At 46.7% G+C, this 25740-nt stretch overlaps 2 protein-coding genes across 4 annotated transcripts in view; one reads left to right on the top strand and one right to left on the bottom strand.

Annotated features, from left to right (window-relative positions):
- Nucleotides 1-616: 616 nt before the first annotated feature.
- Nucleotides 617-14678, bottom strand: LOC116273300. Its single transcript, XM_031662274.1, has 3 exons — nt 14661-14678; nt 12666-13263; nt 617-2074 (listed from the first exon to the last, which is right to left on the bottom strand). The coding sequence occupies exons 1-3, from the start codon at nt 14676-14678 to the stop codon at nt 1962-1964; spliced, it is 729 nt and encodes a 242-aa protein (XP_031518134.1). The 3' UTR covers nt 617-1961.
- A 10713-nt stretch (nt 14679-25391) lies between these two features.
- Nucleotides 25392-25740, top strand: part of LOC101007927 (pleckstrin homology domain-containing family B member 2-like) — a 28375-nt gene continuing 28026 nt past the window's right edge. For all 3 annotated transcript variants that reach the window (XM_031662278.1, XM_031662277.1, XM_031662276.1), the window contains exon 1: nt 25392-25732. The gene's annotated coding sequence lies outside the window, so the exon portion shown is untranslated. The remainder of the gene's footprint in view (nt 25733-25740) is intronic.

The following is a 25740-nucleotide window of genomic DNA, read 5'->3' as shown; positions in this document are numbered from 1 at the left end:
AAAAAAAAAAAAAAAAACAAAACACTGTTTAAACTGGTGTTGACACAGCTCATCACTAAATTATCTTTCATCAATTCTGGAAAATTCTGTCACTGCTTTTTCTTTTTTTTTTGAGACGGAGTCTTGCTCTGTTGCCCAGGCTGGAGTGCAGTGGCACGATCTCTGCTCACTGCAAGCTCCATCTCCTGGGTTCTCACCATTCTCCTGCCTCAGCCTCCGGAGCAGCTGGGACGACTGGCTCCCGCCACCTCACCTGGCTAATGTTTTTGTATTTTTAGTAGAGACGGGGTTTCACCGTGTTAGCCAGGATGGTCTCCATCTCCTGACCTCGTGATCTACCCGCCTTGGCCTCCCAAAGTGCTGGGATTACAGGCGTGGGCCACCGCGCCCGGCCTGTCACTCCTTGTCTTATGGTTTCTCTACTCAGTCCTGGAGAAGAGCTCCAGATGTTTCTTTACTGTTGTTTTCCTGCCTTTCCTTATGCTGCATTCTAGTTTCTTCTCTCTTAACAAGTGTTTTGTCTTGACATTAACCTGAAACTTGTTCATACGCCATTTTGTTTCATTTCTTAAAGTTCCAGCTAGTTCTTTTTTCCCAGCATCTTGTTCCCCTCTTATGTTTCTGATTCTTTCTATCTACAATTCTTCTAAATTTGTCCGTGTGACATAGTTTCTACCTGATGGTTCTTCTCCTGCAGTCTGTCATGGGTGGTGCCTCTTACTTGATGGGAGGCATCCCATGCTAGCAGGCAGAACGTTGCCTGCAGGAAGCCCACGCAACCTGGGTTGTGAACATATGCCCCCACAGCAGTTCTGCATTCGCTGCTGTCAGATGCTCCAGGAGTAACGAAGCCTGGAGACTATTTTTATGTTAATTTCTCAACTTCTGAACCCCTGGAGAGTGTAATACAAGCTAGAGCCCCAAACATCTCTGAATGCTTACAAAGTCTTAGTAAGGATCTCCCCCTGTTCTCAGAGCCCAAGCATCCAAACTTCCTTATGGGGCCACTGGACGACTAGACTGTTCAGTCTATCTCTTTGCTGGGGAGTATCCCTCTCCAGAGGGGCGAGAATGATTGATAAGAAGTCTCACTTCCATTCCCTGTTGCAAGAGTCCTAAGACTCAATCTCTACCCCCATGTGGGTTGCTAAAACCCACAAATAGCACATGTCCCCAGGAGAGGCAGGACATTAGTTCAAAGGCCAGGTGAGCTGAGTTTAACAGGGCTTTCACGTTTGACCCCAGCTATCTCTCTTACCTCCTGCAAGTTCAGTTATACATTTGTAAAATGTTTTATTTCATTTTCTGAGAGTCTTACAGCAACAAAGTTTTGGGGTTATCTCTTCTATCATATTATCAAAACCCAAACTGAAACTGTATCATTACAAATAACTACTCCTTGTGCAAAGTCACCAAAGGGAACAACCACTTGTTATTTTTGACCAACCAGCTCTTGTTCCCTCAATATCCATTTCCTTGCAGCCTTCACTTGCAGTCCATATTTGACTAGCCGACTCCACCAGAGGGATGTGGATCAGGCCTAAGTCAATCAGCAGACTCCCCTTTGTGGACCAGGGATAGATGCTGAGTTTAATCAGAACAAAGCCCAGAACCGGTTTGAACAGAGAACAAGCAGCCCCATCGGGCTTTCCTGTAGGGGGAAGGTAAAGAGGCTCTTAGTGAGGGACTACTGCGAGGGGCCTGAACTTCAGAGACCACAATGAGAAGGAAAGGGACCTGTGACCAACACTAAGTTAACACTGAGGAAGTGAAGCTGAGACCAGGAGGTAGAGAAACTACATCCTGGTCCCAACTGCTGGAGCCACTAGATCAAGTTTTGACCAAATCCAGTCCTACCACTTGATTGTTTACTTCCAGGTATTTTCTTTCTTGTCTAAGCCACTTAGAGCTACATTTGTCAATAAAAAAAGTGACATGAAAATATACCAAGTATTCAAAGTTCAAAAATGAAAACAAAATTGTACTTGCTTACCTGGATAACCAATTCCTTTGGCATTTGCATAGGGAACCCCAGAAGATCCAGGACTATAAACCGGATTCATGATTGCAAAAACTAAAAGAAAAAAAAGGCGATTTAGCCAAGCACTTTTGCTCTCTGATTGTTCTCCAGTACCAGTCCCAAAAAAGCAGGCAGCTAGAGTCCTTTCTCTGTGCTGCTTATAAAACAATACATTTCATGCTGTCCACAACCAGCAGAGAACAAAAAAGGGACACTCAATGTCCTAATGGGTGCCAAACCAGGGCATGATAAACTTTTCTTCACACTTCTCCTCAGTCCATCAGAAGCTAACGAATAAAAATTGTTAGCTCTATGTTCACTAAAAACAAGGGGAAAGGCCAGGTACGGTGGCGCACAACTGTAATCCCAGCACTCTGGGAGGCCGAGGGGGGCAGATCACCTGAGGTCAGGAGTGTGAGACCAGCCTGGCCAACATGGTGAAACTCCATCTCTACTGAAAATACAAAAATTGGCCGGGCATGGTAGCTCACGCCTGTAATCTCAGCACTTTGGGAGGCCAAGGTGGAGGGATCACTAGGTCAGGAGATCGAGACCATCCTGGCCAACATGGTGAAACCCCATCTCTACTAAAAATACAAAAACTAGCTGGTCGTCGTGGCGCGCGCCTGTAATCCAGCTGCTCAAGAGGCTAAGGGAGGAGAATCGCCTGAACCAGGTAGTCGGAGGTTGCAGTGCGCCAAGATCGCACCACTGCACTCCAGCCTGGCTACAGAGCAAGACTCCATCTCAAAAACAAAACAAAACAAAAACAAAACAAAAATTAGCCAACTGTGGTGACACACACCTGTAATCCCAGCTACTTGGGAGGCCGAGACATAAGAATCACTTGAATCCAGGAGGTAGAAATGGCGGTGAGCCAAGCTCGTGCCACTGCACTCCAAGGTGGGCAACAGAGCCAGACTTTGTCGCAAAAAAAACAAGCGGAAAACTCTACAAGCAACCAAAATGTTCTCCTAACAGAGGATAGTTAACCAAGATATATCCAGGACATGAAGTACCAGGCAGCTGCTTTTCATGAAATGTTTAAACACAGAATAATACAATGTTAAGTGAAAACAAAGTAGGGTATTACAATGCATCCTGCACTACACAGTATGATCCCAAATAAACACCTATACGTATAAAGATGTGCATCCCTGCACAAACAGGAAAAAAGTCTCAAAGGAAATATATAAAAATATGAACAGTGACTGACTCTAGACAGGAGTGGATTTAGTGTTCCTTCTGCAGTTTCCTGTATTTATTTACTATTATTATTATTATTTTTTCTCAGACGGAGTCTCGCTTTGTGGCCAGGCTGGAGGCACAATCTCAGCTCACTGCAACTCTACCTCCCAGGTTTAAGTGATTCTCCTGCCTCAGCCTCCCACGTAGCTGGGACTACAAGCGTGTGCCACCACACCCAGCTAATTTTTGTATTTTTAGTAGAGACGGGGTTTCACCATGTTAGCCAGGACGGTCTCATCTCTTGACCTCGTGATCCGCCCACCTCAGCCTCCCAAAGTGCTGGGACTGTATTTCTTCCCCCCGCCCCCTACCCCACCCCAAAACAGGGTCTTGCTCTGTTGCCCAGGTTGGAGTTCAGTGGCACAATCTCAGCTCACTGCAACCTTGACCTCCTGGGTTCAAGTGATTATCCCACCTCAGCCTCCCTAGTAGCTGGGACTACAGGTATGGTGCCACCATACCTGGCTAGGTTTTGTGTGTGTGTGTGTGTGTTTTCTTTTTTTAAATAGAGATGAGGTTTCATCATGTTGCCCAGGCTGGTTTTAAACTCCTGGGCCCAAGAGATCCACCCACCTCAGCTTCCTGAGTAGATGGGACTATAGGTGTGTGCCACCATGCCACACTAGTCTCCTGTATTTCTTTAAAAATTTGTTAAATTTTTTTTCCCAATAAAGACTAATTGGTTACAGCCCAGCAACTCTATTAATCCACTCAATGTTTTTTTTTTTTTTTTTGAGACGGAGTCTCACTCTGTCGCCCGGGCTGGAGTACAGTGGCCGGATCTCAGCTCACTGCAAGCTCCGCCTCCCGGGTTTACGTCATTCTCCTGCCTCAGCCTCCCGAGTAGCTGGGACTACAGGCGCCCGCCACCTCGCCCAGCTAGTTTTTTGTATTTTTTTTTAGTAGAGACGGGGTTTCACAGTGTTAGCCAGGATGGTCTCGATCTCCTGACCTCGTGATCCGCCCATCTCGGCCTCCCAAAGTGCTGGGATTACAGGCTTGAGCCACCGCGCCCGGCCAATCCACTCAATGTTTTATCATCCATAAATATTTCCTTTTCCTGACAAGTTCAATAACTTGTACAGCCACAACCAGGACTCCATCCCTTCCCCAATAGAAGTATTGTTGGGAATTGATTCCCATTCAACTCTCTAGTAAGCTCCTCTGAATCCTAACCAGTGAATTATTTAACTTTATTTATTTTTTAGACGTGGTCTCGCTCTGTCAGTCATAGCTCACTGCAGACTTGATCACCCAAGCTTAAGTGATCTTCCCACCTCAGCCTCCAGAGTAACCATGACTATAGGTGTGCATTGCCACATCTGGCTCATTTTAGTAGAGACAGAGTCTTGCCCCGTCGCTCAGGCTGGTCTTGAGCTCCTGAGTTCCAGTGATCCTCCCGCCTTGGCCTCCTAAAAATGCAGTGTATTAGAGTGTGAGCTTTCACTATTTCTCATCTGGTAAATTACTCACTGATGCATGTGGTTATAAAGATTAAGATGATCTTTAAGATTTAAAACAGCATGTGTGGGGTAGGGGGCTATATGGGAACTCTCTGTACCTTCTGCTCAATTTAGCTGTAAACCTCTGTACCTTCTGCTCAATTTTGCTGTAAACCTAAAACTGCTAGACCTAAAAAAAGTCTATTTTTAGGCTGAGTACAATGGCTCATGCCTGTATTCCCAGCACTGTGGGAGGATCACTTGAGGCCAGGAGTTCAAGACCAGCCTGGGCAATATAGCAAGTTTCCATCTCTGAAAAATAGGTAATGAGTAACAAAACACAAAATGTGCATTTTAGGTCTGCCTTCCCCACATTCCCATTTAGAATGTAGCCAAAACAAGCAGGGAACATGCACCTGGTTCTGCTTAAAGGCAACTGTCTCCAGCATCAATAACACCACCTGGTACAAAATAGGTGCAACTACCTACCAACTTTCTAAAAAACAAATGCCTTTCAGAACACTCTAGGCGTCAAAATCCATTACAAAGACAAAATACGAAAAGAAACCACTTCAAATTGTCAGCTCATTTGACTCATTTAGAATACTCACAACCAAGCAATCCTGTACTAAGAAGAAAATATTAGGTCACATCCTTAGCCTCTGTAACAGGAAGTTCTGGATTAAATTAGGAATCAACTGGCAACTTTAGTAACTAAAACATTCATTACCTGAACTGTCTAATTTTTTACACAAAACCAAAGCCAAATGCCAAAACTGTCATGCCATTCACAGCTACAGCTATGTGATAGGTCTTGACCAGCAATGACCAACAAAACTTTGTAAAATGACCACATCCTTCTCTATCTGTGCTGTCCCCTACAGCAGCCGCCTGCCAAGAGTGCTGAGCACCTGAAAAATAAGGCTAGTGTGAGACTGCATCTTTTAGCTTTATTTAACTTCAACATAAGTAGTCACATGTGGCTAGGGGTTACTATACTGGACAGTGCAGGCCTACAGTTCAGAGTAGGGAGAAAACAAGTATACAAACAAGCAGGTAAGCAGGAGAATCACTTGTGTGTCTTACCCTATAGTTTAGGAATAAACACACTAGCAACTGCCAATCCCTATTCCCCTGTACTTTTAACCCATGCTTGGCAGATGTGCAACAAAGAAATTGTGGAGGTCTGCAAATATTTCACCTACTTCTCTGGTTCAACTATCATCTCCAAAGGAGCAAATATTTCCCAAATGTTATTTCTTTCTTCTGTGCCAGGAGTTAATTTTATTTCTTAATTGAATTCCAGATGAGCAAAGCACTACACAAAGGCCAGAGATAAAACCAAAGGGCAAGTCACAATCTCTTCTGAGTTTTACAATCTAGAAAAGCACTGTCCAACAGAACTGTTCACAAAGATGGAAACAAGCCCTGGCAAGATGGCAAGACCCTGTCTGTACAAAAAGTAAAAAGATCAGCTGGATGTGGTGGTGCATATTTGTGGTCCCAGCTATCTGAGATCAGTTGAGTCTGGGAGTTCAAGGCCGCAGTGAGCTATAATCATATAGCTCAGACAATGGAGCAAGACCCTATCTCAAAAACATGGATGAAAACGTGTCTGTACTGTCTAAATATGGTAACTGAATTTTTAATTAACTTCAATAGTCCTGTGTGCGTGACAGCTATTGTATTGGACAGTGCAGACATATACATAAGATTAAAAGTACAAATACTTTTTTTTTTGAGACGGAGTCTCGCTCTGTCGCCCAGGCTGGAGTGCAGTGGCCAGATCTCGGCTCACTGCAAGCTCTGCCTCCCAAGTTCACGCCATTCTCCTGCCTCAGCCTCCCGAGTGGCTGGGACTACAGGCGCCTGCCACCATACCCAGCTAATTTTTTGTATTTTTAGTAGAGACGGGGTTTCACTGGGTTAGCCAGGATGGTCTCCATCTCCTGACCTGGTGATGCGCCCGCCTTGGCCTCCCAAAGTGTTGGGATTACAGGCGTGAGTCACCGTGCCCGGCCTAAAAGTATGATACAAGGCAACAAGTGTTAAGAGTCACAAGAGAATAAAGTGCTCTGAGGGCTGAGAGGGGAGAGCAAAAATTCTATGGGGGAGGGAAGAAATAGGAAAAACTTGATTAAAGGGCAACATTAGGCCGGCACAGTGGCTCATGCCTGTAATCCCAGTACTTTGGGAGGCCAAGTTGGGAGGATCACTTGAAGTCAGAAGTTGGAGACCAGCCTAGCCAACATGGTGAAACCCCATCTCTACTAAAAATACAACAAAAATTAGCCAGGCGTGTTGGCAGGTGCCTGTAATCCCAGCTACACAGGAGGCTGAGGCAGGAGAATCACTTGAACCTGGGAGGCAGAGGTTGCAGTGAGCTGAGATTGTGCCACTGCACTCCAGCCTGGCAACGGAGCAAGACTCCGTCTCAAAAAATAATAATAATTAAAGGGCATCATTTCCAGTAAACAATGGATAGGATCAAATCACCCACAAAAATGAGAAAAAACAAGATGCATTTTAGGAATATTAGGCAATTGAGTTTGTTTGGAGCTTAGGCTCTATGTAGGGAATCAGTAATAGGTAATTGTGGAAACAGCTTAGGTTACAACCACCAGGTGGAGACCCTTAAATATGGGCTGAGTGGAGATGCCCTCTGGTAGGCAAGGAAGCTCCTGAGCAGCACAAGTAAACAGAACTACCACATGACCCCACAATTCCACTCCTAGGGATATACCCAAGAGAAGTGAAAACACATGCTACGCCTACAGTTGGACATGAACATTTATAACAGCATTATTCCTAACAGCCAAAAACTGCAAACCCAAATGAAGTACTGAAGGATGTTAGGAAGCTCTCCTTCCATAATGACCTGACTTATAGCCTAGAACAATAATAAAACTCTACTTGGCTGGTTGCAGTGGCACATCCCCGTAATCCCAGCACTTTGGGAGGCTGACAAGGGTGGATTGCTTGAGGCCAGGCGTTCGAGACCAGCCTGGGCAACATGGTGAAACCCTGTCTCTGCTAAAAACACAAAAATTAGCTGGGTGTGGTGGCGCACACCTGTAATCCCAGCTACTCGGGAGGCTGAGGCATGAGAATGCTTGAACCTGGAAGGTAGAGGCTGCAGTGAGCTGAAATCGCACCACTGCACTCCAGCTGGGGCCACAGAGCGAGACTCCGTCTGAAGGAAAAAAAAAAAAATCAGATGGAACCTTTACATCTAACTTCCAGTTTACAAGAAAGGCAGGAGTAGGAGGAAATATGCTGAATGACACCATGAAGCAATCGGACAAACCCCAAAAGTGGGACATTCTAGAGGACAAATGACCCAGTTTCTTCAACAAGGCAACGGTGGGGGGAAAAAGGGGAGGGAGAGGAGGAAAGCTAGATAGTTCTAGATTAAAATAGACTTAGATATAAAGGCAATAGATGAATTTTGTTTGGACTCTTGATTTAGACTGAAACAACTTTAAGCAGAGTTTAAAGATATCTGGGACACGACTAAATACTAGGTATCAGCTGGTACGAAACAATTATGTTTAAGCCTGATAACAGTACTGTGATTATCTATAAATACATAAATTTGTAGAGACACCATAAAAGTACATAAAATTGAAAATGATACATCTATGATTTAAAATATTTCTATAAAAAGAGCAAATACAACAAAATGCTAATAATCTTTATATCAAGATGTCGGATATAAGGTTGTGCACTGTATTGCTGTATTTTCAATTTTGCATAATGCAAAACTAAAGAAAAAACACACCATCACCAATCTACCTGAAATTTTGGTGCCACTAAAATCTCCCTGTAACCACCAACTTTCCAGTCTGACTTGGGTGGACTAAGAAACCCAAACCCAAGGCTGGATCTAGAGCTTAATCTAGAGCTTACCACCTTTTTTTTTTTTTTTGAGACAGAGTTTTCACTTTCGTTTCCCAGGACGGAATGCAAAGGCGCGATCTTGGCTCACTGCAACCTGACTCCCAGGTTCAAGCGATTCTCCTGCCTCAGCCTCCTGAGTAGCTGGGATTACAGGCATGTGCCACCACACCCAGCTAATTCTGTACTTTTAGTAGAGACAGGGTTTCTCCATGTTGGTCAGGTTGGTCTCGAACTTCCAACCTCAGGCGATCCGCCTGTCTTGGCCTCTCAAAGTGCTGGGAATACAGGCGTGAGCCACCGCACCAGGCCGAGCTTACCACTTTTTTAGCTTCCCATTTGAAATGACTCAACTGTCAGAATTCCTACGGGTGGTTTGACACCTGCATTAGAATAGACAAATGTCAGATTACCTTTAAAAAGATGACAGCAAAAATTCCTAACTTGAAAATCAAATAACAATCAGAAGAAAAGTCTGTCTTTAAAATGAAAGACCTGGCTGGGCATGGTGGCTCACACCTGTTAATCCCAGCACTTTGGGAGGCCAAGGCGGGCAGATCACGAGGTCAGGAGTTCCAGACCAGCCTGGCCAACATGGTGAAACGCCGTCTCTACTAAAAATACAAAAATTAGCCAGCCTGGTGGCCCGTACCTGTAGTCCCACCTACTTGGGAGGCTGAGGCAAGAGAATCACTTGAACCCAGGAGGCAGAGGTTTCAGTGAGCCAAGATCATGCCACTGCACTCCAGCCTGGGCAACAGTGAGGCTCCATCTCAAAAAAAAAAAAAGAAAGAAAGAAAGACCCATCACTACACTATTTTTTCCTAGTTTGGAAACATATCATCTCTAAACAAAGTTCCCACACAGAGCACTAAGAATGAAATACTACAATACCAGGCCTTTAAAATTTTATATCAACAAACCTAATTTCAAGAGGTTTAAATTCACTCTCAGAAACACCAATATACAAGATACAATACTCAGAAAAATCAACATTGGAAAGTCTCAGTAATGTCTGACATCATCAACAAAAGCTTGTAGACGTAGTGGCAAGTGCCTGTAACACCGGTGCTTCGGGAAGCTGAGGCAGGACTGCTTGAGCTCAGAAGTTTGAGATGAGCCTGGGCAATATAGTGAGACTCCCATCTCTATACAAATTTAATATATATATTATATATATATTTTTTGGTTTGTTTGAGATGGAGCCTCACTCTGTCGCCCAGGCTGGAGTGCAGTGGCACAATCTCGGCTCGCTGCAAGCTCAGCCTCCTGGGTTCACACCATTCTCCTGCCTCAGCCTCCCAAGTAGCTGGGGCTACAGCCACCCGCCACCAAGCCCGGCTAATATTTTTGTATTTTTAGTAGAGACGGGCTTTCACCGTGTTAGCCAGGATGTTCTCCATCACCTGACCTCGTGATCTGCTGGCCTCGGCCTCCCAAAGTGCAGGGATTACAGGGGTGAGCCACCACGCCTGGCCAAAAATATATTTTTAAAAAAGAGGCTGGATGCAGTGGCTCACATCTGTAATCTCAGCACTTTGGGAGGCCGACGTGGGTGGATCACTTGAGGTCAGGAGTTCGAGACCAGCCTGGCCAACATAGTGAGATGAGACCCCATCTCTACTAAAAACACAAACATTACATGGGCATGGTGGCATGCACCTGTTATCTCAGCTATTCGGGAGGCTGAGGCAGGAGAATCACTTTAACCTGGGAGGAGAAGGTTGCAGTGAGCCGAGATCACACCACTGCACTCTAGCTTGGGCAACAGAGCAAAACTGTCTCAAAAAAATAAAATAAAATAAAATAAAATAAAGAGCATATAGGCCGGGTGCGGAGGCTCCAGCACTTCGGGAGACCAACGTGGGTGGACCACCTGAGGTCAACAGTTCAAGACCAGACTGGGTAACACGGTAAAACCCTGTCTCTACTAAAAATACAAAAATTAGCTGGGCACAGTGGTGTGTGCCTGTAATCCCAACTACTCGGGAGGCTGAGACAGGAGAATCCCTTGAGCCCGGGAGGAGGAGGCTGCAGTGAGCCGAGATCACACCATTGCACTCTGGACCAGGACACAGAGCTACACTCCATCTCACAAAAAAAAAAAAAAAGAAAAGAGAAGTTCTCTACTCTCCCCCAAACTTTACCTTCATTACCAAGGTTTGGGTTTGCATCTGACTGGGAGGAATTCATGTATTTCTACACAGTACAATCAGACTTAATAGACTGGACACAAGGCATGAAAACAGTATCACTCTATTACACTGGTGTACTGTTCTTTTAAAATTGTGCTTGGCCGGGCGCGGTGGCTCACGCCTGTAATCCCACCACTTTGGGAGGCCAAGGCGGGCAAATCATGAGGTCAGGATATCGAGACCATCCTGCCTAACACGGTGAAACCCCGTCTCCACTAAAAAAAAATACAAAAAAATTAGCCGGGCGTGGTGGCGGGCGCCTGTAGTCCCAGCTACTTGGGAGGCTGAGGCAAGAGAACGGCGTGAATCTGGGAGGCAGAGCTTGCAGTGAGAGGAGATCCCACCACTGTACTCCAGCCTGAGCGACAGAGGGTGACTCGTCTAAAAAAAAAAAAGAAAAAAAAAATCGTGCTCAATTAATGCAGGAAAAAAACTGTCTAAATAAGACAACTTTGGTATAATTTCCCTTTAAACTACGGAACCTATTAAAAAATAATTTTAAAATGCACTGTAGATTTTTTTCAATTCTAATCCTCTACTTCTATGGCATTACACTGCTCTCATTTCCTAACAAATATATTAAGATCTGATAAGACGACCTGGGCTGCTTACTCCCGCCTTCTAGGTTCCAGGCAATTACCTTACACACACAGCCTACAGAGTCAGAAGAGAACTACCTGCTTGGGCATTTCTAGTGAATGCTGCATAGAGAACATCCAGGAGAACCCAAAGAAAGCAGGCTCCAACTCTTAAAAGTCTATAGGCCGCCTTCTACCAGACCTTAACTTTCATTTAATCAAAATCACAACTAATTTTAACTCACTTTAAAGCTTTCTTGTATTCAGAAACATTCCAAAATGTTACATGAGTAACATATGCCAACACTCCACCAAAGTAAGCCGGCTTTGTAAAGACAAAGAGAAGCAAGATTTTCACAATTTCTGCAACACTAGCTTCAAAATTAGAATAGCCTTACACTGTTCAAATCTTGGCTGTCAAAGCAAAAATAACCCACTCCTTCTTTATCTACAAAAGCTTAAAAATGTGTTCCTGTTATTGCTAAAACCAAAAAGTTTTATTTAATCCGGAATCTTTCATCCACAGTATTTGAGAAAAGTGATCTCAAATTACACAAGGATGACCTGAAAGTTTAAGGAGTGGAAACTACATAAACCTTTTTATTTGTAAAACTTCCTGGCATGCGAAAACACTGCAAAATATTCTTATGTTTTATTTTAATGACTAAACATTAACTCAAACAGCCCATGAGATGCACACTTCATGTTCACATACACTATAAAACAGAAATACCCTTATTTGTGGACGTCGTAAAGGCGCACTGCACTCTTTTTTCAAAGTTAACCCAGGATGGGCCACGAAACGTCCTTTCTGAAGGAAATCTTAAAAGCCTGTAATTTAAATCGTGCCTTTTCAAGCTGGAAAGAGAACGCTCAGATGCCGCCAAGCAAAAAAAAAAAAAAAAATTATCTTTACTTCGTGGGTAGACAAAGTGAGTAGTTACACGTAGGAAATGACTATTGTCACAGCGCTCTGCCCCCGTGTTTCACGCTCGCATTCCTGACGGCTGTGACCCCGACCTTTAGGAGAACGCCCCGCGCCGCGAAGCCACCTCGGCGGCAGGCCCGCGCCGCCAGGACCGCACCTGCCCGCGTACGTGTCCGGCCGAGCTCCGCCCCCGGCCCCCGCCCGGCCTTGCCCGCGGGACAAAGCGCACCCCAGGCCGGTCCAGACGCCAAGCGACCCCGAGCCGCGGGCCGACCTTGGCACCGCCCCGAGCCGGCCGCACAAAGCGCCGCACTTCCGGCCTGGACGCGCAGTCGCCCGCCGCCCGCCCCCACTCACCGCGCCGCGGCGGCGACCTGGGCCTCAGTGACCAGCGCACGCCGGCCCGCGGCGGGCTTGGCCGTGGGGCGAAACGAGGGAGGGCGCGCCGAGGAGACCGGCTACGATAAGAGGCTGACCCTCCGAGCCCCGCGTCTCCGCCGCCTCCCCGGCGCCGCGCTCCCGCTAGCTCGGCTCCGCTTGGCCCGGCCCGCCTCTCCGCAGCCCGCGCTCCCCGCCGACGCTGCGCAGCCACCGGAGTCGTCGACCTCACTTCCGCCCGAGCTCGCCGCGACGGGGGCGCGCCAGGCACGTGACTGCGCAGCGTGCGCGCTCCCGCCGGCGCCTTCGAGACGCCCGGATGGACGAGCGCGGGCGCGCGCGGAGCGGGCCCGCCGCAGTTGGCGAGCGGATGGGGCGTAGCTGTAGTTTTTGCATTCACTCTCTGTGAAAAAAGTATTTGATTTATATTTTGAGATAGTCCCGCGCCGCAGAAACCCTCGTGTGTGCCCGGACGCCAGGGCGCGGGCCGCTCAGGCCGCACCCGGGAGTCGAGCCTTGTCCCCGGGGGTCGGAGCGGGGCGGAGCTCAGCTCACGGAGCCTTTGCCAGTGTGGAGGCTGCGGGCGCCCGCTCAGGAGTGCAGATTTCAGAGAATGCAAGTCGGTTTCTTTTTTTTTTTTTTTTTTTTTTTTTGAGACGGAGTCTCGCTCTGCCGCCCAGGCTGGAGTGCAGTGGCCGGATCTCAGCTCACTGCAAGCTCCGCCTCCCAGGTTTACGTCATTCTCCTGCCTCAGCCTCCCGAGTAGCTGGGACTACAGGCGCCCGCCACCTCGCCCAGCTAGTTTTTTGTATTTTTTTTTAGTAGAGACGGGGTTTCACAGTGTTAGCCAGGATGGTCTCGATCTCCTGACCTCGTGATCCGCTCGTCTCGGCCTCCCAAAGTGCTGGGATTACAGGCTTGAGCCACCGCGCCCGGCCGCAAGTCGATTTCAAGTGTGGAAGTGCGGAATCATTTATATAGACAGAGTTCAGGAAAGGTGTATGAGAATGTTAGTAGTTGTTTTTTTTTTTTTTTTTTTTTTGAGACGGAGTTTCGCTCTTGTCACCCAGGCTGGAGTGCAATGGGGCGATCTCGGCTCACTGCAACCTCTGCCTCCCGGGTTCAAGCGATTCCCCTGCCTCGGCCTCCCGAGTAACTGAGATTCCAGGCGCCCACCACCACACCTGGCTAATTTTTGTGTTATTAGTAGAGACGAGGTTTCTCCATGTTGGTCAGGTTAGTCTCGAACTCCTGACCTCAGGTCAGCCACCCACGTCGGCCTCCCAAAGTGCTGGGATTACTGGTGTGAGCCACCGCGCCCGGCCAAATGTTAGTATTTTTATGTAAAGCTTAGTATATAGTTACAATGATTTGATTAGTTCAGGGGGTCTCTGGGGGGAGGTATGTTTATTATTTCATATTAAAGAGGTGCGTGTCTTGGTGTTTGTGTTTGGGGTGTCGTCTGGTCTGAGCTAGGTACAGGATGACAAAGGAGGGAGTTATTGCAATAAAGATTAGTGACGGAAGGGAGGAGGCCTGGCTCTGGTCTTTTTTCAGTCGTTTATAAAATAAAAACAGCTGGGCGCGCTGACATGCCTGTAATCCCAGCACTATGGGAGGCGGAGGTGGGCAGATCACGAGGTCAGGAGTTCAAGACCAGCCTGGCCAACATAGTGAAAAAGCGTTTCTACTAAAAATACAAAAATTAGCTGGGGGTGGTGGCACACATCTGTAATCCCAGCTGTTCAGGAGGCTGAGGCAAGAGAATCTCTTGAATCCGGAAGGCAGAGGTTGCAGTGAGCTGAGATTGCTGCCACTGCACTGCAGCCTGGGCGACAGCAAGACTCCGTCTCAAAAAAAAAAAAAAGAAAAAAATATATAAATGTGTAACCATGGAATCATAAAAGGACAAGAAGAAAACATGGGGAAATTCCTTTTTAGTATTGGAGTAAAGAGGGCCTTTCTACGTATTACTCGAAATCCAGAAGTCATGACTGTCAAAAGCTTTGGCCGGCAAAAAGCACCATAAGCAAAGTCAAAAGATAAATGATTAACAAGGAAGAAATAGTCCCAACTCATGTAAATAGACAAAGCTAATCTCTTTAATATTCCAAAAGCTTCCAGAAGTCAACAATAAAAAGCCCTAGCACCCAATAGAAAAATTAGAGTTCACAGCAAAGGACTAAGCCTGGCTGTTAGTCATATGAAAAATATCCAATCTCACTTCTATAAAGACCAATGCAAGTTAAAACTCTTTGAGACAGCAGTGTTCACTGTGATTGGCAACCATCCAAAAAATTGGCAATGCTATTGATAAGGCTGCCAGGAAGCTGGCACTCAGACATTGCTGGATGGGAAAGGGGATCATCTGATGATATGTGTCAAAATGAATACACAATGTTTTATTCAACAACTGCACGTCTGGCAGTTTGCCTACAGAGATACTCACAGATGTGTGAAATGAAATGAGTTCACGCCTATTAATTGCAGCATTGTGCATAGTAGCAAAATACTGGAAACAAATCCTAGTGTCCACACCTAGGGAAATGACTGAGTAAACTCTGGTTTATCTTGCAGTGAAATAGCCTACAACTTGAAAAAGAAATGGGGAAACTTTGTATGTACTGAAATGAAAATATCTCCAAGGTAGACTTTTCAATGAAAAAAACCAAGTATGGAACTGTGTGTAAGAATGTTACATAAAAAGGTAGAAATGAAAAAATATATCTGTATTTATTTACATTTACAGAATATTGTCATATTTACAGAAATACCAAAAAATAGCCAAAAATCTACCGGTAACGATTATCTGTGATAACACTGGGAAAAAAAGTGGGCCCTGAGCAGATAGGGGACAGATGTGAGAAAGATAATTTTCATGTTTGGGTTTTTTTTTAAATGTTTGCACCAGGTGAATATATATATTACCTACTCTAAAATTAAATTTAAAAATAAATAAAAATCTCAGCCAGGCGTGGTGGCTCACACCTGTAATCCCAGCACTTTGGGAGGCTGAGGTGGGCGGATCATGAGGTCGGGAGATGGAGACCATCCTGGCTAACACGGTGAAACCCCGTCTCTACTGAAAATACAAAAAAATTAACCGGGCCTGGTGGCACGTGCCTGTAGTCCCAGCTACTCGGGAGGCTGAGGCAGAAGAATCGCTTGAACCCGGAAGGCGGAGGTTGCAGTGAGCCGAGATCATGCCACTGCACTCCAGCCTAGCAACAGAGTGGGACTCTGTCTCAGAAAAATAATAATAAGAAGAAGAAAATCTCATATATTTTTGATGGGAGTAAAATGGTATAATCACTTTGGATAAAGTTCTAATCATTTCTTATGAAACTAAACATCCGAGGCGGAGGCGGGCAGATCGTGATGTCAGATCAAGACCATCCTGGCTAACATGGTGAAACCCCATCTCTACTAAAAATACAAAAAAAAAAAAAAAATTAGCCGGCTGTGGTGACAGGTGCCTGTGGTCCCGTAGCAGGACGAGCCGCAGACAAAACTCCTCAGACACCGGATTAAAGAAGGAAGAAATTTTTTTATTCAGCCGGGAGCGTCGGCAGACTTGCATCTTAGGAGCCGAGCTCCCCAGAAAAGAAATTCCTAGCCCTTTTAAGGGCTTACAACTCTAAGGGGTCCATGTGAAAAGGTCATAATAAGTCAAGTAAATGTGAGGAATGTGACTGGGGCTACATATATCAGCTAACAGAACAAAAAGTTTTATAGTGCTTTCTCATACAATGTCTGGAATTTACAGATAACACCAGTAGTTTTGGTCAGGGGTTATTATTATTATTATTATTATTATTATTATTATTATTATTTTAACCACAAGGGCCAGGTGGTGACGCCAAGGTCATCTAGCTATTTATCTTACTTTTGTTTCTTTCCAACTTTTTGCTTTCCCCCTTCTCTCCTGTCTTATAAACTAGGGAAAAAGGGAGGTGAGGGAGAAGCTGGGAAGGACGGCAGGAAAAGTGGTGATCTCATGCCAGTTCCAGCTACTCGGGAGGCTGAGGCAGGAGAATGGCGTGAACCCGGGAGGCGGAGCTTGCAGTGAGCCGAGATCGCACCGTTGCACTCCAGCCTGGGTGACAAAGCGAGACTCCGTCTCAAAAAAATAAAAATAAAAATAAAGAAACTAAACATCCGGCCTGGTGTGGTGGCTGAAGCCTGTAATCCCAGCAGTTTGGGAGGCTGAGGCGTGCAGATCACTTGAGGTCAGGAGTTCCAGACCAGCCTGGCCAACGTGGTGAAACCTCTTCTCTACTAAAAATACAAAAATTAGCTGGACACTGTGGCGGGCACCTGTAATCCCAGCTACTAAGGAGGCTGAGGCAGGAGCATCACTTGAACCCGGGAGGCAGAGGTTGTAGTGAGCCAAGATCACGCCACTGCACTCCAGCCTGGGTGACAGAGCGAGACTCTGTCACTAAAAAAATACATAAACAAACAAACATTGGCCAGGTGCAGTGTCTTACGCCTGTAAGCCTGTAATTCCAACACTTTGGGAGACCAAGGCGGGCGGATTGTTTGAGCCCAAGAGTTTGAAATCACCCTGGGTAATACACCAAGAGCCCCGTTTCTACAATAAAAAAAAAAAAAAAAAAAAAAACAGGCTGGGTGCGGCGGCTCACAACTGTAATTCCAGCACTTTGGGAGGCCGAGGTGGGTGGATCACCTGAGATCAGGAGTTCAAGACCAGCCTAGCCAACATGGTGAAACCCATCTCTACTAATAATACAAAAATTAGCCAGGAGTGGTGCTGTGCACCTGTAGTCCCAGCTACTGGGGAGGCTGAGGCAGAAGAATCGCTTGAATCCAAGAGGCAGAGGTTGCAGTGAGCCGAGATCACATCACTGCACTCCAGCCTGGGTGACACAGAACAGTGAGACTCTGTCTCCAAAAAAACAAAACAAAAATTAGCTGGATGTGGTGTTGTACTCTGTAGTCCCAGCTACTGGTAGGGGGTGAGTAAGGAGAGAGGATTGTCAAGCCCAGTGGGTGGAGACTACAGTGAGCTATGATGGTGCTACTGCACTCCAGCCTGGGTGACAAAGCAAGTCTCTGTCTTAAAACAAAGGTCAAAAATTCGAGACCAGCCTGGCCAATATGGTGAATCCCCATCTCTGATAAAAATACAAAAATTAGCTGGGCGTGGTCGTGGGCACCTGTAATCCCAGTTACTCGGGAGGCTGAGGGTGGAGAATCGCTTGTATCTGGGAGACAGAGCTGGCAGTGAGCTGACGTCATGCAACTGCACTCCAGCCTGGGCAGCAGAGCGAGACTCTATCTGAAAAAACAAAACAAAACAAAAACAAAAACAAACAACAAAAAACTACACATCTCTCTTATCACTCAGCAAATTGTACCAAAGAGGATTGCAATCATATATCCATGCAAAGACTTGTACAGAAATGTTCATTACTGTTTTATTGATAATAGCCTCAAACAGGAAGGCATTCATGCATCTATCGTTAGAACAGCTAAACAAGCTCAGGGATATGCTGGGGCCACTAGCGTAAGCCAAAGGACAAATTTACAGAAATTTTGTAAGCGATTTGTGAAACGCAGCCAATATTAAAAATTATATTGTGTAAATTTAATATTAAAAACAAAGGGAATGTATGATCAAAATGCATTCCTGCCGGGCGCGGTGGATCGCACCTGTAATCACAGTACTTTGGGAGGCCGAGATGGGCAGATCACGAGGTCAGGAGTTCGAGATCAGCCTGGCCAACATGGTGAAACCCCGTCTCTACTAAAAATACAAAAAAGTAGTCGGGCATGGTGGCAGGCACCTGTAATCCCAGATACTCAGGAGTCTGAGGCAGGAGAATCCCTTGAACCCGGGAGGCTGAGCTAGCAGTGAGATGAGATCACGCCACTGCACTTCAGCCTGGGCGGGCAGGGGGAGACTCTGTCTCAACAAACAAACAAACAAAAAACAACAACAAAAAAAACAAAATGCAGGCAGGGCACGGTGGCTCATGCCTGTAATCCCAGCACTCTGGGAGGCTGTGACGGGCGGATCACAAGGTCAGGAGATCGAGACCATCCTGGTTAACAAAAAACTAGCCAGGCGTGGTGGCGGGCGCGTAGTCCCAGCTACTCAGGAGGCTGAGGCATGAACCCAGGAGGCGGAGCTTGCAGTGAGCTGAGATCACGCCACTGCACTTCAGCCTGGGAGACAGAGCAAGACTCTGTCTCAAAAAACAACAACAACAACAAAATGCATTCCTTCCTAATGACTTTATTATACGCCCTTGAGGCTACTTGGATCTATTGTACCTGCCTGTGGACATGCCGTATAGCACTATGCTGCTGGCATTCCCGGCTCTCTCCCTTCAGTTAGTTTGAGACCAACCTGGGCAATATATGGAGACCCCCGCCATCACTACCAAAAATTAAAAAATTAGATGGGGGCTGGGTGTGGTGGCTCATGCCTATAATCTCAGCACCTTGGGAGGCCGAGGGAGGAGGATCACTTGAGTCCAGGAGTTGAAGACCAGCCTGAGCAATATAATGAGACCCTGTCTCTATTTTTAAAAAATTAAATTTAATTTTAAAACAATTAATTGGGTGTGGTGGCACATGCTATAGTCCCAGCTACTCTGGAGACTGAGGTGAGAGGATCACTTGAGCCCTAGAGTTCAAGGCTGCAGTGAGCCGTGTTTATGCCACTGTACTCTAGCTTGTGCAACAGAGTGAGACCTGTCTTAAGAAATAAAAAAACAGAAAGGCCAAGCGCAGTGGCTTGCACCGGTAATTCCAGCACATTAGGAGGCTGAGGCGGGCAGATCACAAGGTCAGTAGTTTGAGACCAGCCTGGGCAATATGGTGAAACCCTGTCTCTACTAAAAAATACAAAAATTAGACAGGTATGGTGGCGTGCGCCTGTTGTCTCAGCTACTCAGGAGGCTGAGGCAGGAGAATCGCTGGAACCCAGGAGGCAGAGGTTTCAGTGAGCCGAGATCACTCCACTGTACTCCAGCCTGGGCAACAGAGCGAGACTCCATCTCAAAACCAACCAAACAAACAAAAAACAAACAGAAAGTATTTGGGGTTCAGGGCTTTGGATTCAAAATGGGAGTCCAAGAACTCATTTTGTTCCTCCATAGATGCCTGTGAAATAGGTGACAGATGTTCAACAGTAAATAAGCAACACGCCAGACTGAAGTAGCAGTAGAGGCTCAGGTGGGCTGGAGGAGAAAGGGCACTCACTTTCCTGTGGATGGTTGAAATAGGCAGAAAAGGCTGCAACCCAAAGCAGGGAGTGAAGGGGGAGAGAAACTGCAAGGCTGTATGTACCACAGCTGTGCCCCTTTTCATTTCCTCATTCTTATATGCATGGGCAGCTTCCTGTTTATAGCGGGCAAAACCCCAGCTACTATCCTCAAAAGAAATGGGTTCCACTGTCTTTGGCCGGGCGTGGTGGCTCATGCCTGTAATCCCAGCATTTTGGGAGGCCGAGGCTGGGGGGATCACCTGAGGTTGGGAGTTCGAGACCAGCCTGACCAATCTGGAGCAACCCTGTCTCTACAAAAAAATACAAAATTATTCCCGAGGGTGTGGTGGCGCGTGCCTGTTATCCAGCCTCCAGGGAGGCTGAGGCAGGAGAATCCCGCTTGAACCTGGGAGGCGGAGGAGGTTCGCGGTGAGCCAGGATCGAGGGAGCCATTGCACTCAGGCTTGGCAGCAAGGTGAAACTCAAGATCTAAAAAGAAAAGAGGGGAGGGGAGGGAGGGGAGGGGAGGGGACGGGACGGGAGGGGAGGGGATTCCACTGTCTGAAGAAAGCCATGGCTTCTTAGTAGATGTTGAGGGCAAAATGAAGTACAATTTAGGCATGCAAAAACTCATTATTTCCCACCCCAAAAGGCAGTTCCAGAATTTCTGTATAGGAGAAGCAAAGGTGCAACCAGCATGCTGGCATGGCTTCCTAGGCTGCACTCCGCATTGCTTGCCCCTGCTGTTCTCCCTAGTGCTGTGTATCTGTTTGGGATGAATCTGGGTGTTGGTAAACATCATGGGGCAGCTGAAATCCTACTGTTCCACCCTAAGTGCCACCTTGGCTACTTTTATACATATAAAAAATTTCGGCTGGGTACGGTGGCTCACACCAGTAATCCTAGCACTTTGGGAGGCCGAGGCGGTTGGATCATGAGGCCATGAGGTCATGAGGTCAGGAGATCGAGACCATCCTGGCTAACACAGTGAAACCCCCTCTCTACTAAAAATACAAGAATTAGCCGGGCGAGGTGGTAGGCTGCCTGTAGTCCCAGCTACTCGGGAGGCTGAGGCAGGAGAATGCCAGGAACTCCTGAGTGCGGGAGCTTGCAGTGAGCCAAGATCGGGCCACTGCACTCCAGCCTGGCAACAGAGCGACTCTGTCTCAAAAAAAAAAAAAGAAGGAAAGAAAGAAAGAAAAAGTAAAGGAAGAGTGCCTGTTATCTCCTATTCCTTGGAAGCTCCGCGTTCCCAATTATGTGGGGTATAGCAGGGGAGACACGGCATTTTATTTCATGTTGTATTTGGAGTTTTTTTTTTTTTTAATTTACTTATGTTTTTGTATATTTTGTTTCACTATGTTGCCCGAGTTGGTCTTGAACTTCTGGCCTCAAGTGATCCTTCTGCCTCCGCCTTCCGAATGTTGGGATTTCAGGTGTGAGCTACTGTGCCTGGCCTGGAATTTCTTTTTTAACCAGTAGAACTTCTCACTTTACATTCTTCAGTAAAGAAATGCATACTAGAAATTGGGCAAAAACGGAGTGGGGCTTAGCAGCAGGTGATTTGGTTTGAGCCAGGTGAGGGCCGCAGAGGCAGGCCACTGATGGGTGCGGAGTCCCAGTGCAACTCTTGGAACTCCTGGACGTCCCCCTCTCACTTTCAGACAAGAGGCTGCCCATTCAGGACAGGCAGATGGGGGGCTGGAAAGCAGGCGTCCTCACCTGCACCCAGCCCTCTTTCCCCTGGCCTCTTCTCAATAAACATGAACAGGAAGCCAGTTTTTTGTTTTTTTTTTTTTCTGAGTTGGAGTTTCACTTAGTCACCCAGGCTGGAGTGCGGTGCTGCTATCTCAGCTCACTGCAACCTCCGCCTCCTGAGTGCAAGCGATTCTCCTGCCTCAGCCTCCTGAGTAGCTGGGATTATAGGTGCCCGCCACCACACCTGGCTGATTTTTTTGTATTTTTAGTAGAGATGGGGTTTTACCATGTTGGCCAGGCTGGTCTCGAACTCCTGACCTCGTGATCCCCCTGCCTCCGCCTCTCAGAGTGCTGGGATTACAGGCGTGAGCCACCACGCCCAGTCCAGAAAGCCAGTTTCACTGAATCAGAAAACTTGTTATGGGACACTCCCTCCTCCAGGTCCTGGAACATCCATTTAAACTGAACTTTATTAAAATATTACTTTTTTTTGGCTGGGTGCGGTGGCTCACGCCTGTAATTATTATTTTTTGAGGCAGGGTCTCATACTTTTGCTCAACCTGGAGTGCAGTGACACAATCATGGCTCACTGCACCCTTGACCTCCCGGGTTCTAGTGAAGCTTCCCTCTCAGCCTCTCAGGCAGCTGGGACTACAGATGCAAGCCACCACGCCAGGCTAATTTTTTTATTTTTATTTTTTTTGTAGAGAAAGTGTCCCACTGTGTTGCCCAGGCTGGTCTTTTTTTTTTTTTGAGACGGAGTCTCGCTCTGTCGCCCAGGCTGGAGTGCAGTGGCCAGATCTCAGCTCACTGCAAGCTCCGCCTTTTGGGTTCATGCCATTCTCCTGCCTCAGCCTCCCGAGTAGCTGGGACTACAGGCGCCCACCACCTCGCCCGGCTAGTTTTTTGTATTTTTTAGTAGAGACAGGGTTTCACCAGGTTAGACAGGATGGTCTCGATGTCCTGACCTTGTGATCCGCCCATCTCGGCCTCCCAAAGTGCTGGGATTACAGGCTTGAGCCACCGCGCCCAGCCCCAGGCTGGTCTTGAACTCCTGGGCTCAAGTGATTCTCCTGTCTTGGCCTCCCAAAGTGCTGGGATTATAGGTAAGAGCCATCACACCCAGACTCAAATATTACTTTTTCCTGTTGTTGAAGTGATACATATTCATGAAAGAAAATTTGGAAAATGCAGAAAAGTAGAAAAAATAAATGTCATCCACAGTCCCATCACTCAGAGAGAATTATGTTAGTGTATTTTTGGATACTCCAAACTCAAACCCTGAAAGATCCCTAAGACTCACCCTGAAGGTGGTCAGGGCTAGTATAGCCTTAATGAGGGCTGGTCAAGAGGCTTGGTGATGTCAGGCAATTTACCCAAGCTCATCCAGGAGCAGCAGAACCAGGAAGAACCCCACGTGATACCAATCTCCGAACTCTTGTGTTGACTAAGCCATAATATCTTGCAAAAGATGGGATTGCAGGCATCAAAGGACTCCTTACCCTGCATTTTTTTATTTTCCCCAGAGAGGAGCTGGGTTAAGACAGGGGCCCTGACTGGCAGAATTTGGGGTTTTGAAGACCAATAACAATAGGGCTCTTCCAAAGTTTTTTTTTTTTTTTTTTTAAGTTTTTTCCCTTTTAAATTTAGATATAGTTTATACACAGAAAAATGTACAAATCTATTTATTTATTTATTTATTTATTTTTAGACCGAGTCTCTCTCTGTCGCCCAGGCTGGAGTCCAGTGGTGTGCTCTGGGCTCACTGCAACCTCCGCCTCCCGGGTTCACGCCATTCTCCTGCCTCAGCCTCCCTAGTACCTGGGACTACAAGTGCCCGCCGCCACACCCAGCTAATTTTTGTATTTTTAGTGGAGATGGGGTTTCACCGTGTTAGCCAGGATAGTCGCGATCTCCTGACCTGGTGATCAGCCGTCTCAGCCTCCCAAAGTGCTGGGATTACAGGCTTGAGCCACCGCGCCCAGGCTTTTTTTTTTTTTTTTTTTGAGATGGAGCCTTGCTGTGTCACTCAGGCTGGAGTGCAGGGGCAGAATCTCAGCTCACTGCAGCCTACGCCTCCCGGGTTGAGGCTATTATCCTGCCTCAGTCTCCTTAGTAGCTGGAACTACAGGCGCACGCCACCACACCCGACTAATTTTCTTTTGTATTTTTGGTAGAGGTGGTGTTTCACCACATTGGTCAGGCTGGTCTCGAACTCCTCACCTCGTGATCTGCCAGCCTCGGCCTCCCAAAGTGCTGGGATAACAGGCGTGAGTCACCGTGCCTGGCCAAATCTTAAGTATAGTGTTCAGCTTGGTAAAGTTTTACTTAACACACACGTACCCACCATTCAGATCAATGTATAGAACATTTTCAGCACCCCAGGAGTGGGGTTGCCAGGAGGATCTCTCAAGCCTCTTTCCAGGCAGTACTCCTGCACCAGCCCCCAACCCCTGCTAGGCTGGAATGCAGTGGCTTGATTATAGGCCAAACTTCTGGGCTCAAGTAATCCTCCTGCCTCTGCCTCGCAAAACTCTGGGATTACTGGCATGAACCACTTCAACTGGCCAACGTTTCTTTTCCCTCTATTGTCTTAAGAAAACCCCCAACTTTTCATTTTGAATAATTTTAGACTACAAAAAAGTTACAAAGCTAGTATACCCTTCACACAATTTCTCCTAATGTTAACCATTACACGTTTGTCAAAACTAAAAACTATTACCTAAACTTAAACTTTTATATGAAGTTTATATCCTAGCTACATCACCATGTTGCATATGACAGTTTCTCAGTGTTTTTCTTGCTTTTGATTACCTTGATAGTTTGAGGAGTTTTGGTGAGGTGTTTTGAGGAATATCCCACAAATGAGATTTGTCTGATGTTTATCTTTCAGTTAGACTGAGCTCACTTTTTTTTTTTTTTTAAATCACATCTTGTCAAGGGCAAATGCAGTGACTAGTCACTTTGATTTTCACGTGGAGTGCCTCCGCTGTGAGGTTACAGCCCTTTCCACACTGTGCTCTTGGAAAGGGCGTCCCCAGGCACTGGCCACACTCGGGGTGGGTGCAGACAGATTACCACACCCCTCTGGATGAGGTATTATTAGAATTCCTCTGCAAGGAAGATTATCCCTTCTCCTTCATTTATTTAATCAGGTATTTATATCAGCACGGGCTCTGGGATGTTTTATACTCTAGGTTATAACTTAATGCAGTGTATTTTATATTGCTGCTCAAATTGTACCAGGTGTGGTCCCCGGGAGCTTTCTGGGTAGATCCCTGAGCCCTTGGACGCCCGGTCCTTCCATTTTTTGAGCACTTCGAGCTTCTGGCCTATAAAACGCTCCTGGCTCAACTAGAGCTTTCTGAGCCGGGGTCCTAGAGTCGCTCATTTCTCTAAGGCTTTATTAAAATATTAAATAAAATATTAAAATATTAAATATCTCTCATTTCTCTGAACTTTATTAAAATATTACTTTTTTTTGGCTGGGCGCGGTGGCTCACGCCTGTAATTATTATTATTTTTAAGCAGGGTCTCATACTTTTGCTCAACCTGGAGTGCAGTGACACAATCATGGCTCACTGCACCCTTGACCTCCTGGGTGCTAGTGAAGCTTCCCGCTCAGCCTCTCAGGCAGCTGGGACTACAGATGCAAGCCACCACGCCAGACTCATTTTTTTATTTTTATTTTTTTGTAGAGAAAGTGTCCCACTGTGTTGCCCAGGCTGGTCTTGAACTCCTGGGCTCAAGCGATTCTCAAACAGGCCTTGGCCCTGTTTTTAGAGAGCGGTATTTAGAAACCAAGATTAGGGTGCTAACAATTCTTTTTTTTTTTTTTTTGATTTTTAGATTTTTAAGGGGGGATCTCACTCGGTAACACTTCCTTTTAGTGGAAGCGCCGACCTCCCGGGAGACCCACACCGACCGCCTCCTCCCGCCCCGTTTCTCGGGAAACCACCCAGACACCCCGCCCCACCCGCCGGGGCCCGCCGCGCACGCGCGCCGCGGCGTGACGTCAGCTCGGCGGCCAGGACGCCGGACGTGCGGCAGTCGAAGGCTGGTACGCGAGCAGCTGTCGCGGCGTCTTGCAGTTGTCCGCTCTGGTTCGCAGGTGAGTGT

This window comes from Papio anubis, unplaced genomic scaffold (genome assembly GCF_008728515.1).
Source record: "Papio anubis isolate 15944 unplaced genomic scaffold, Panubis1.0 scaffold529, whole genome shotgun sequence".
Taxonomy (NCBI): Eukaryota; Metazoa; Chordata; class Mammalia; order Primates; family Cercopithecidae; genus Papio; species Papio anubis.
Note: the sequence above shows the minus strand (reverse complement) of the source record. Positions and strands in the feature narration are given on the sequence as shown.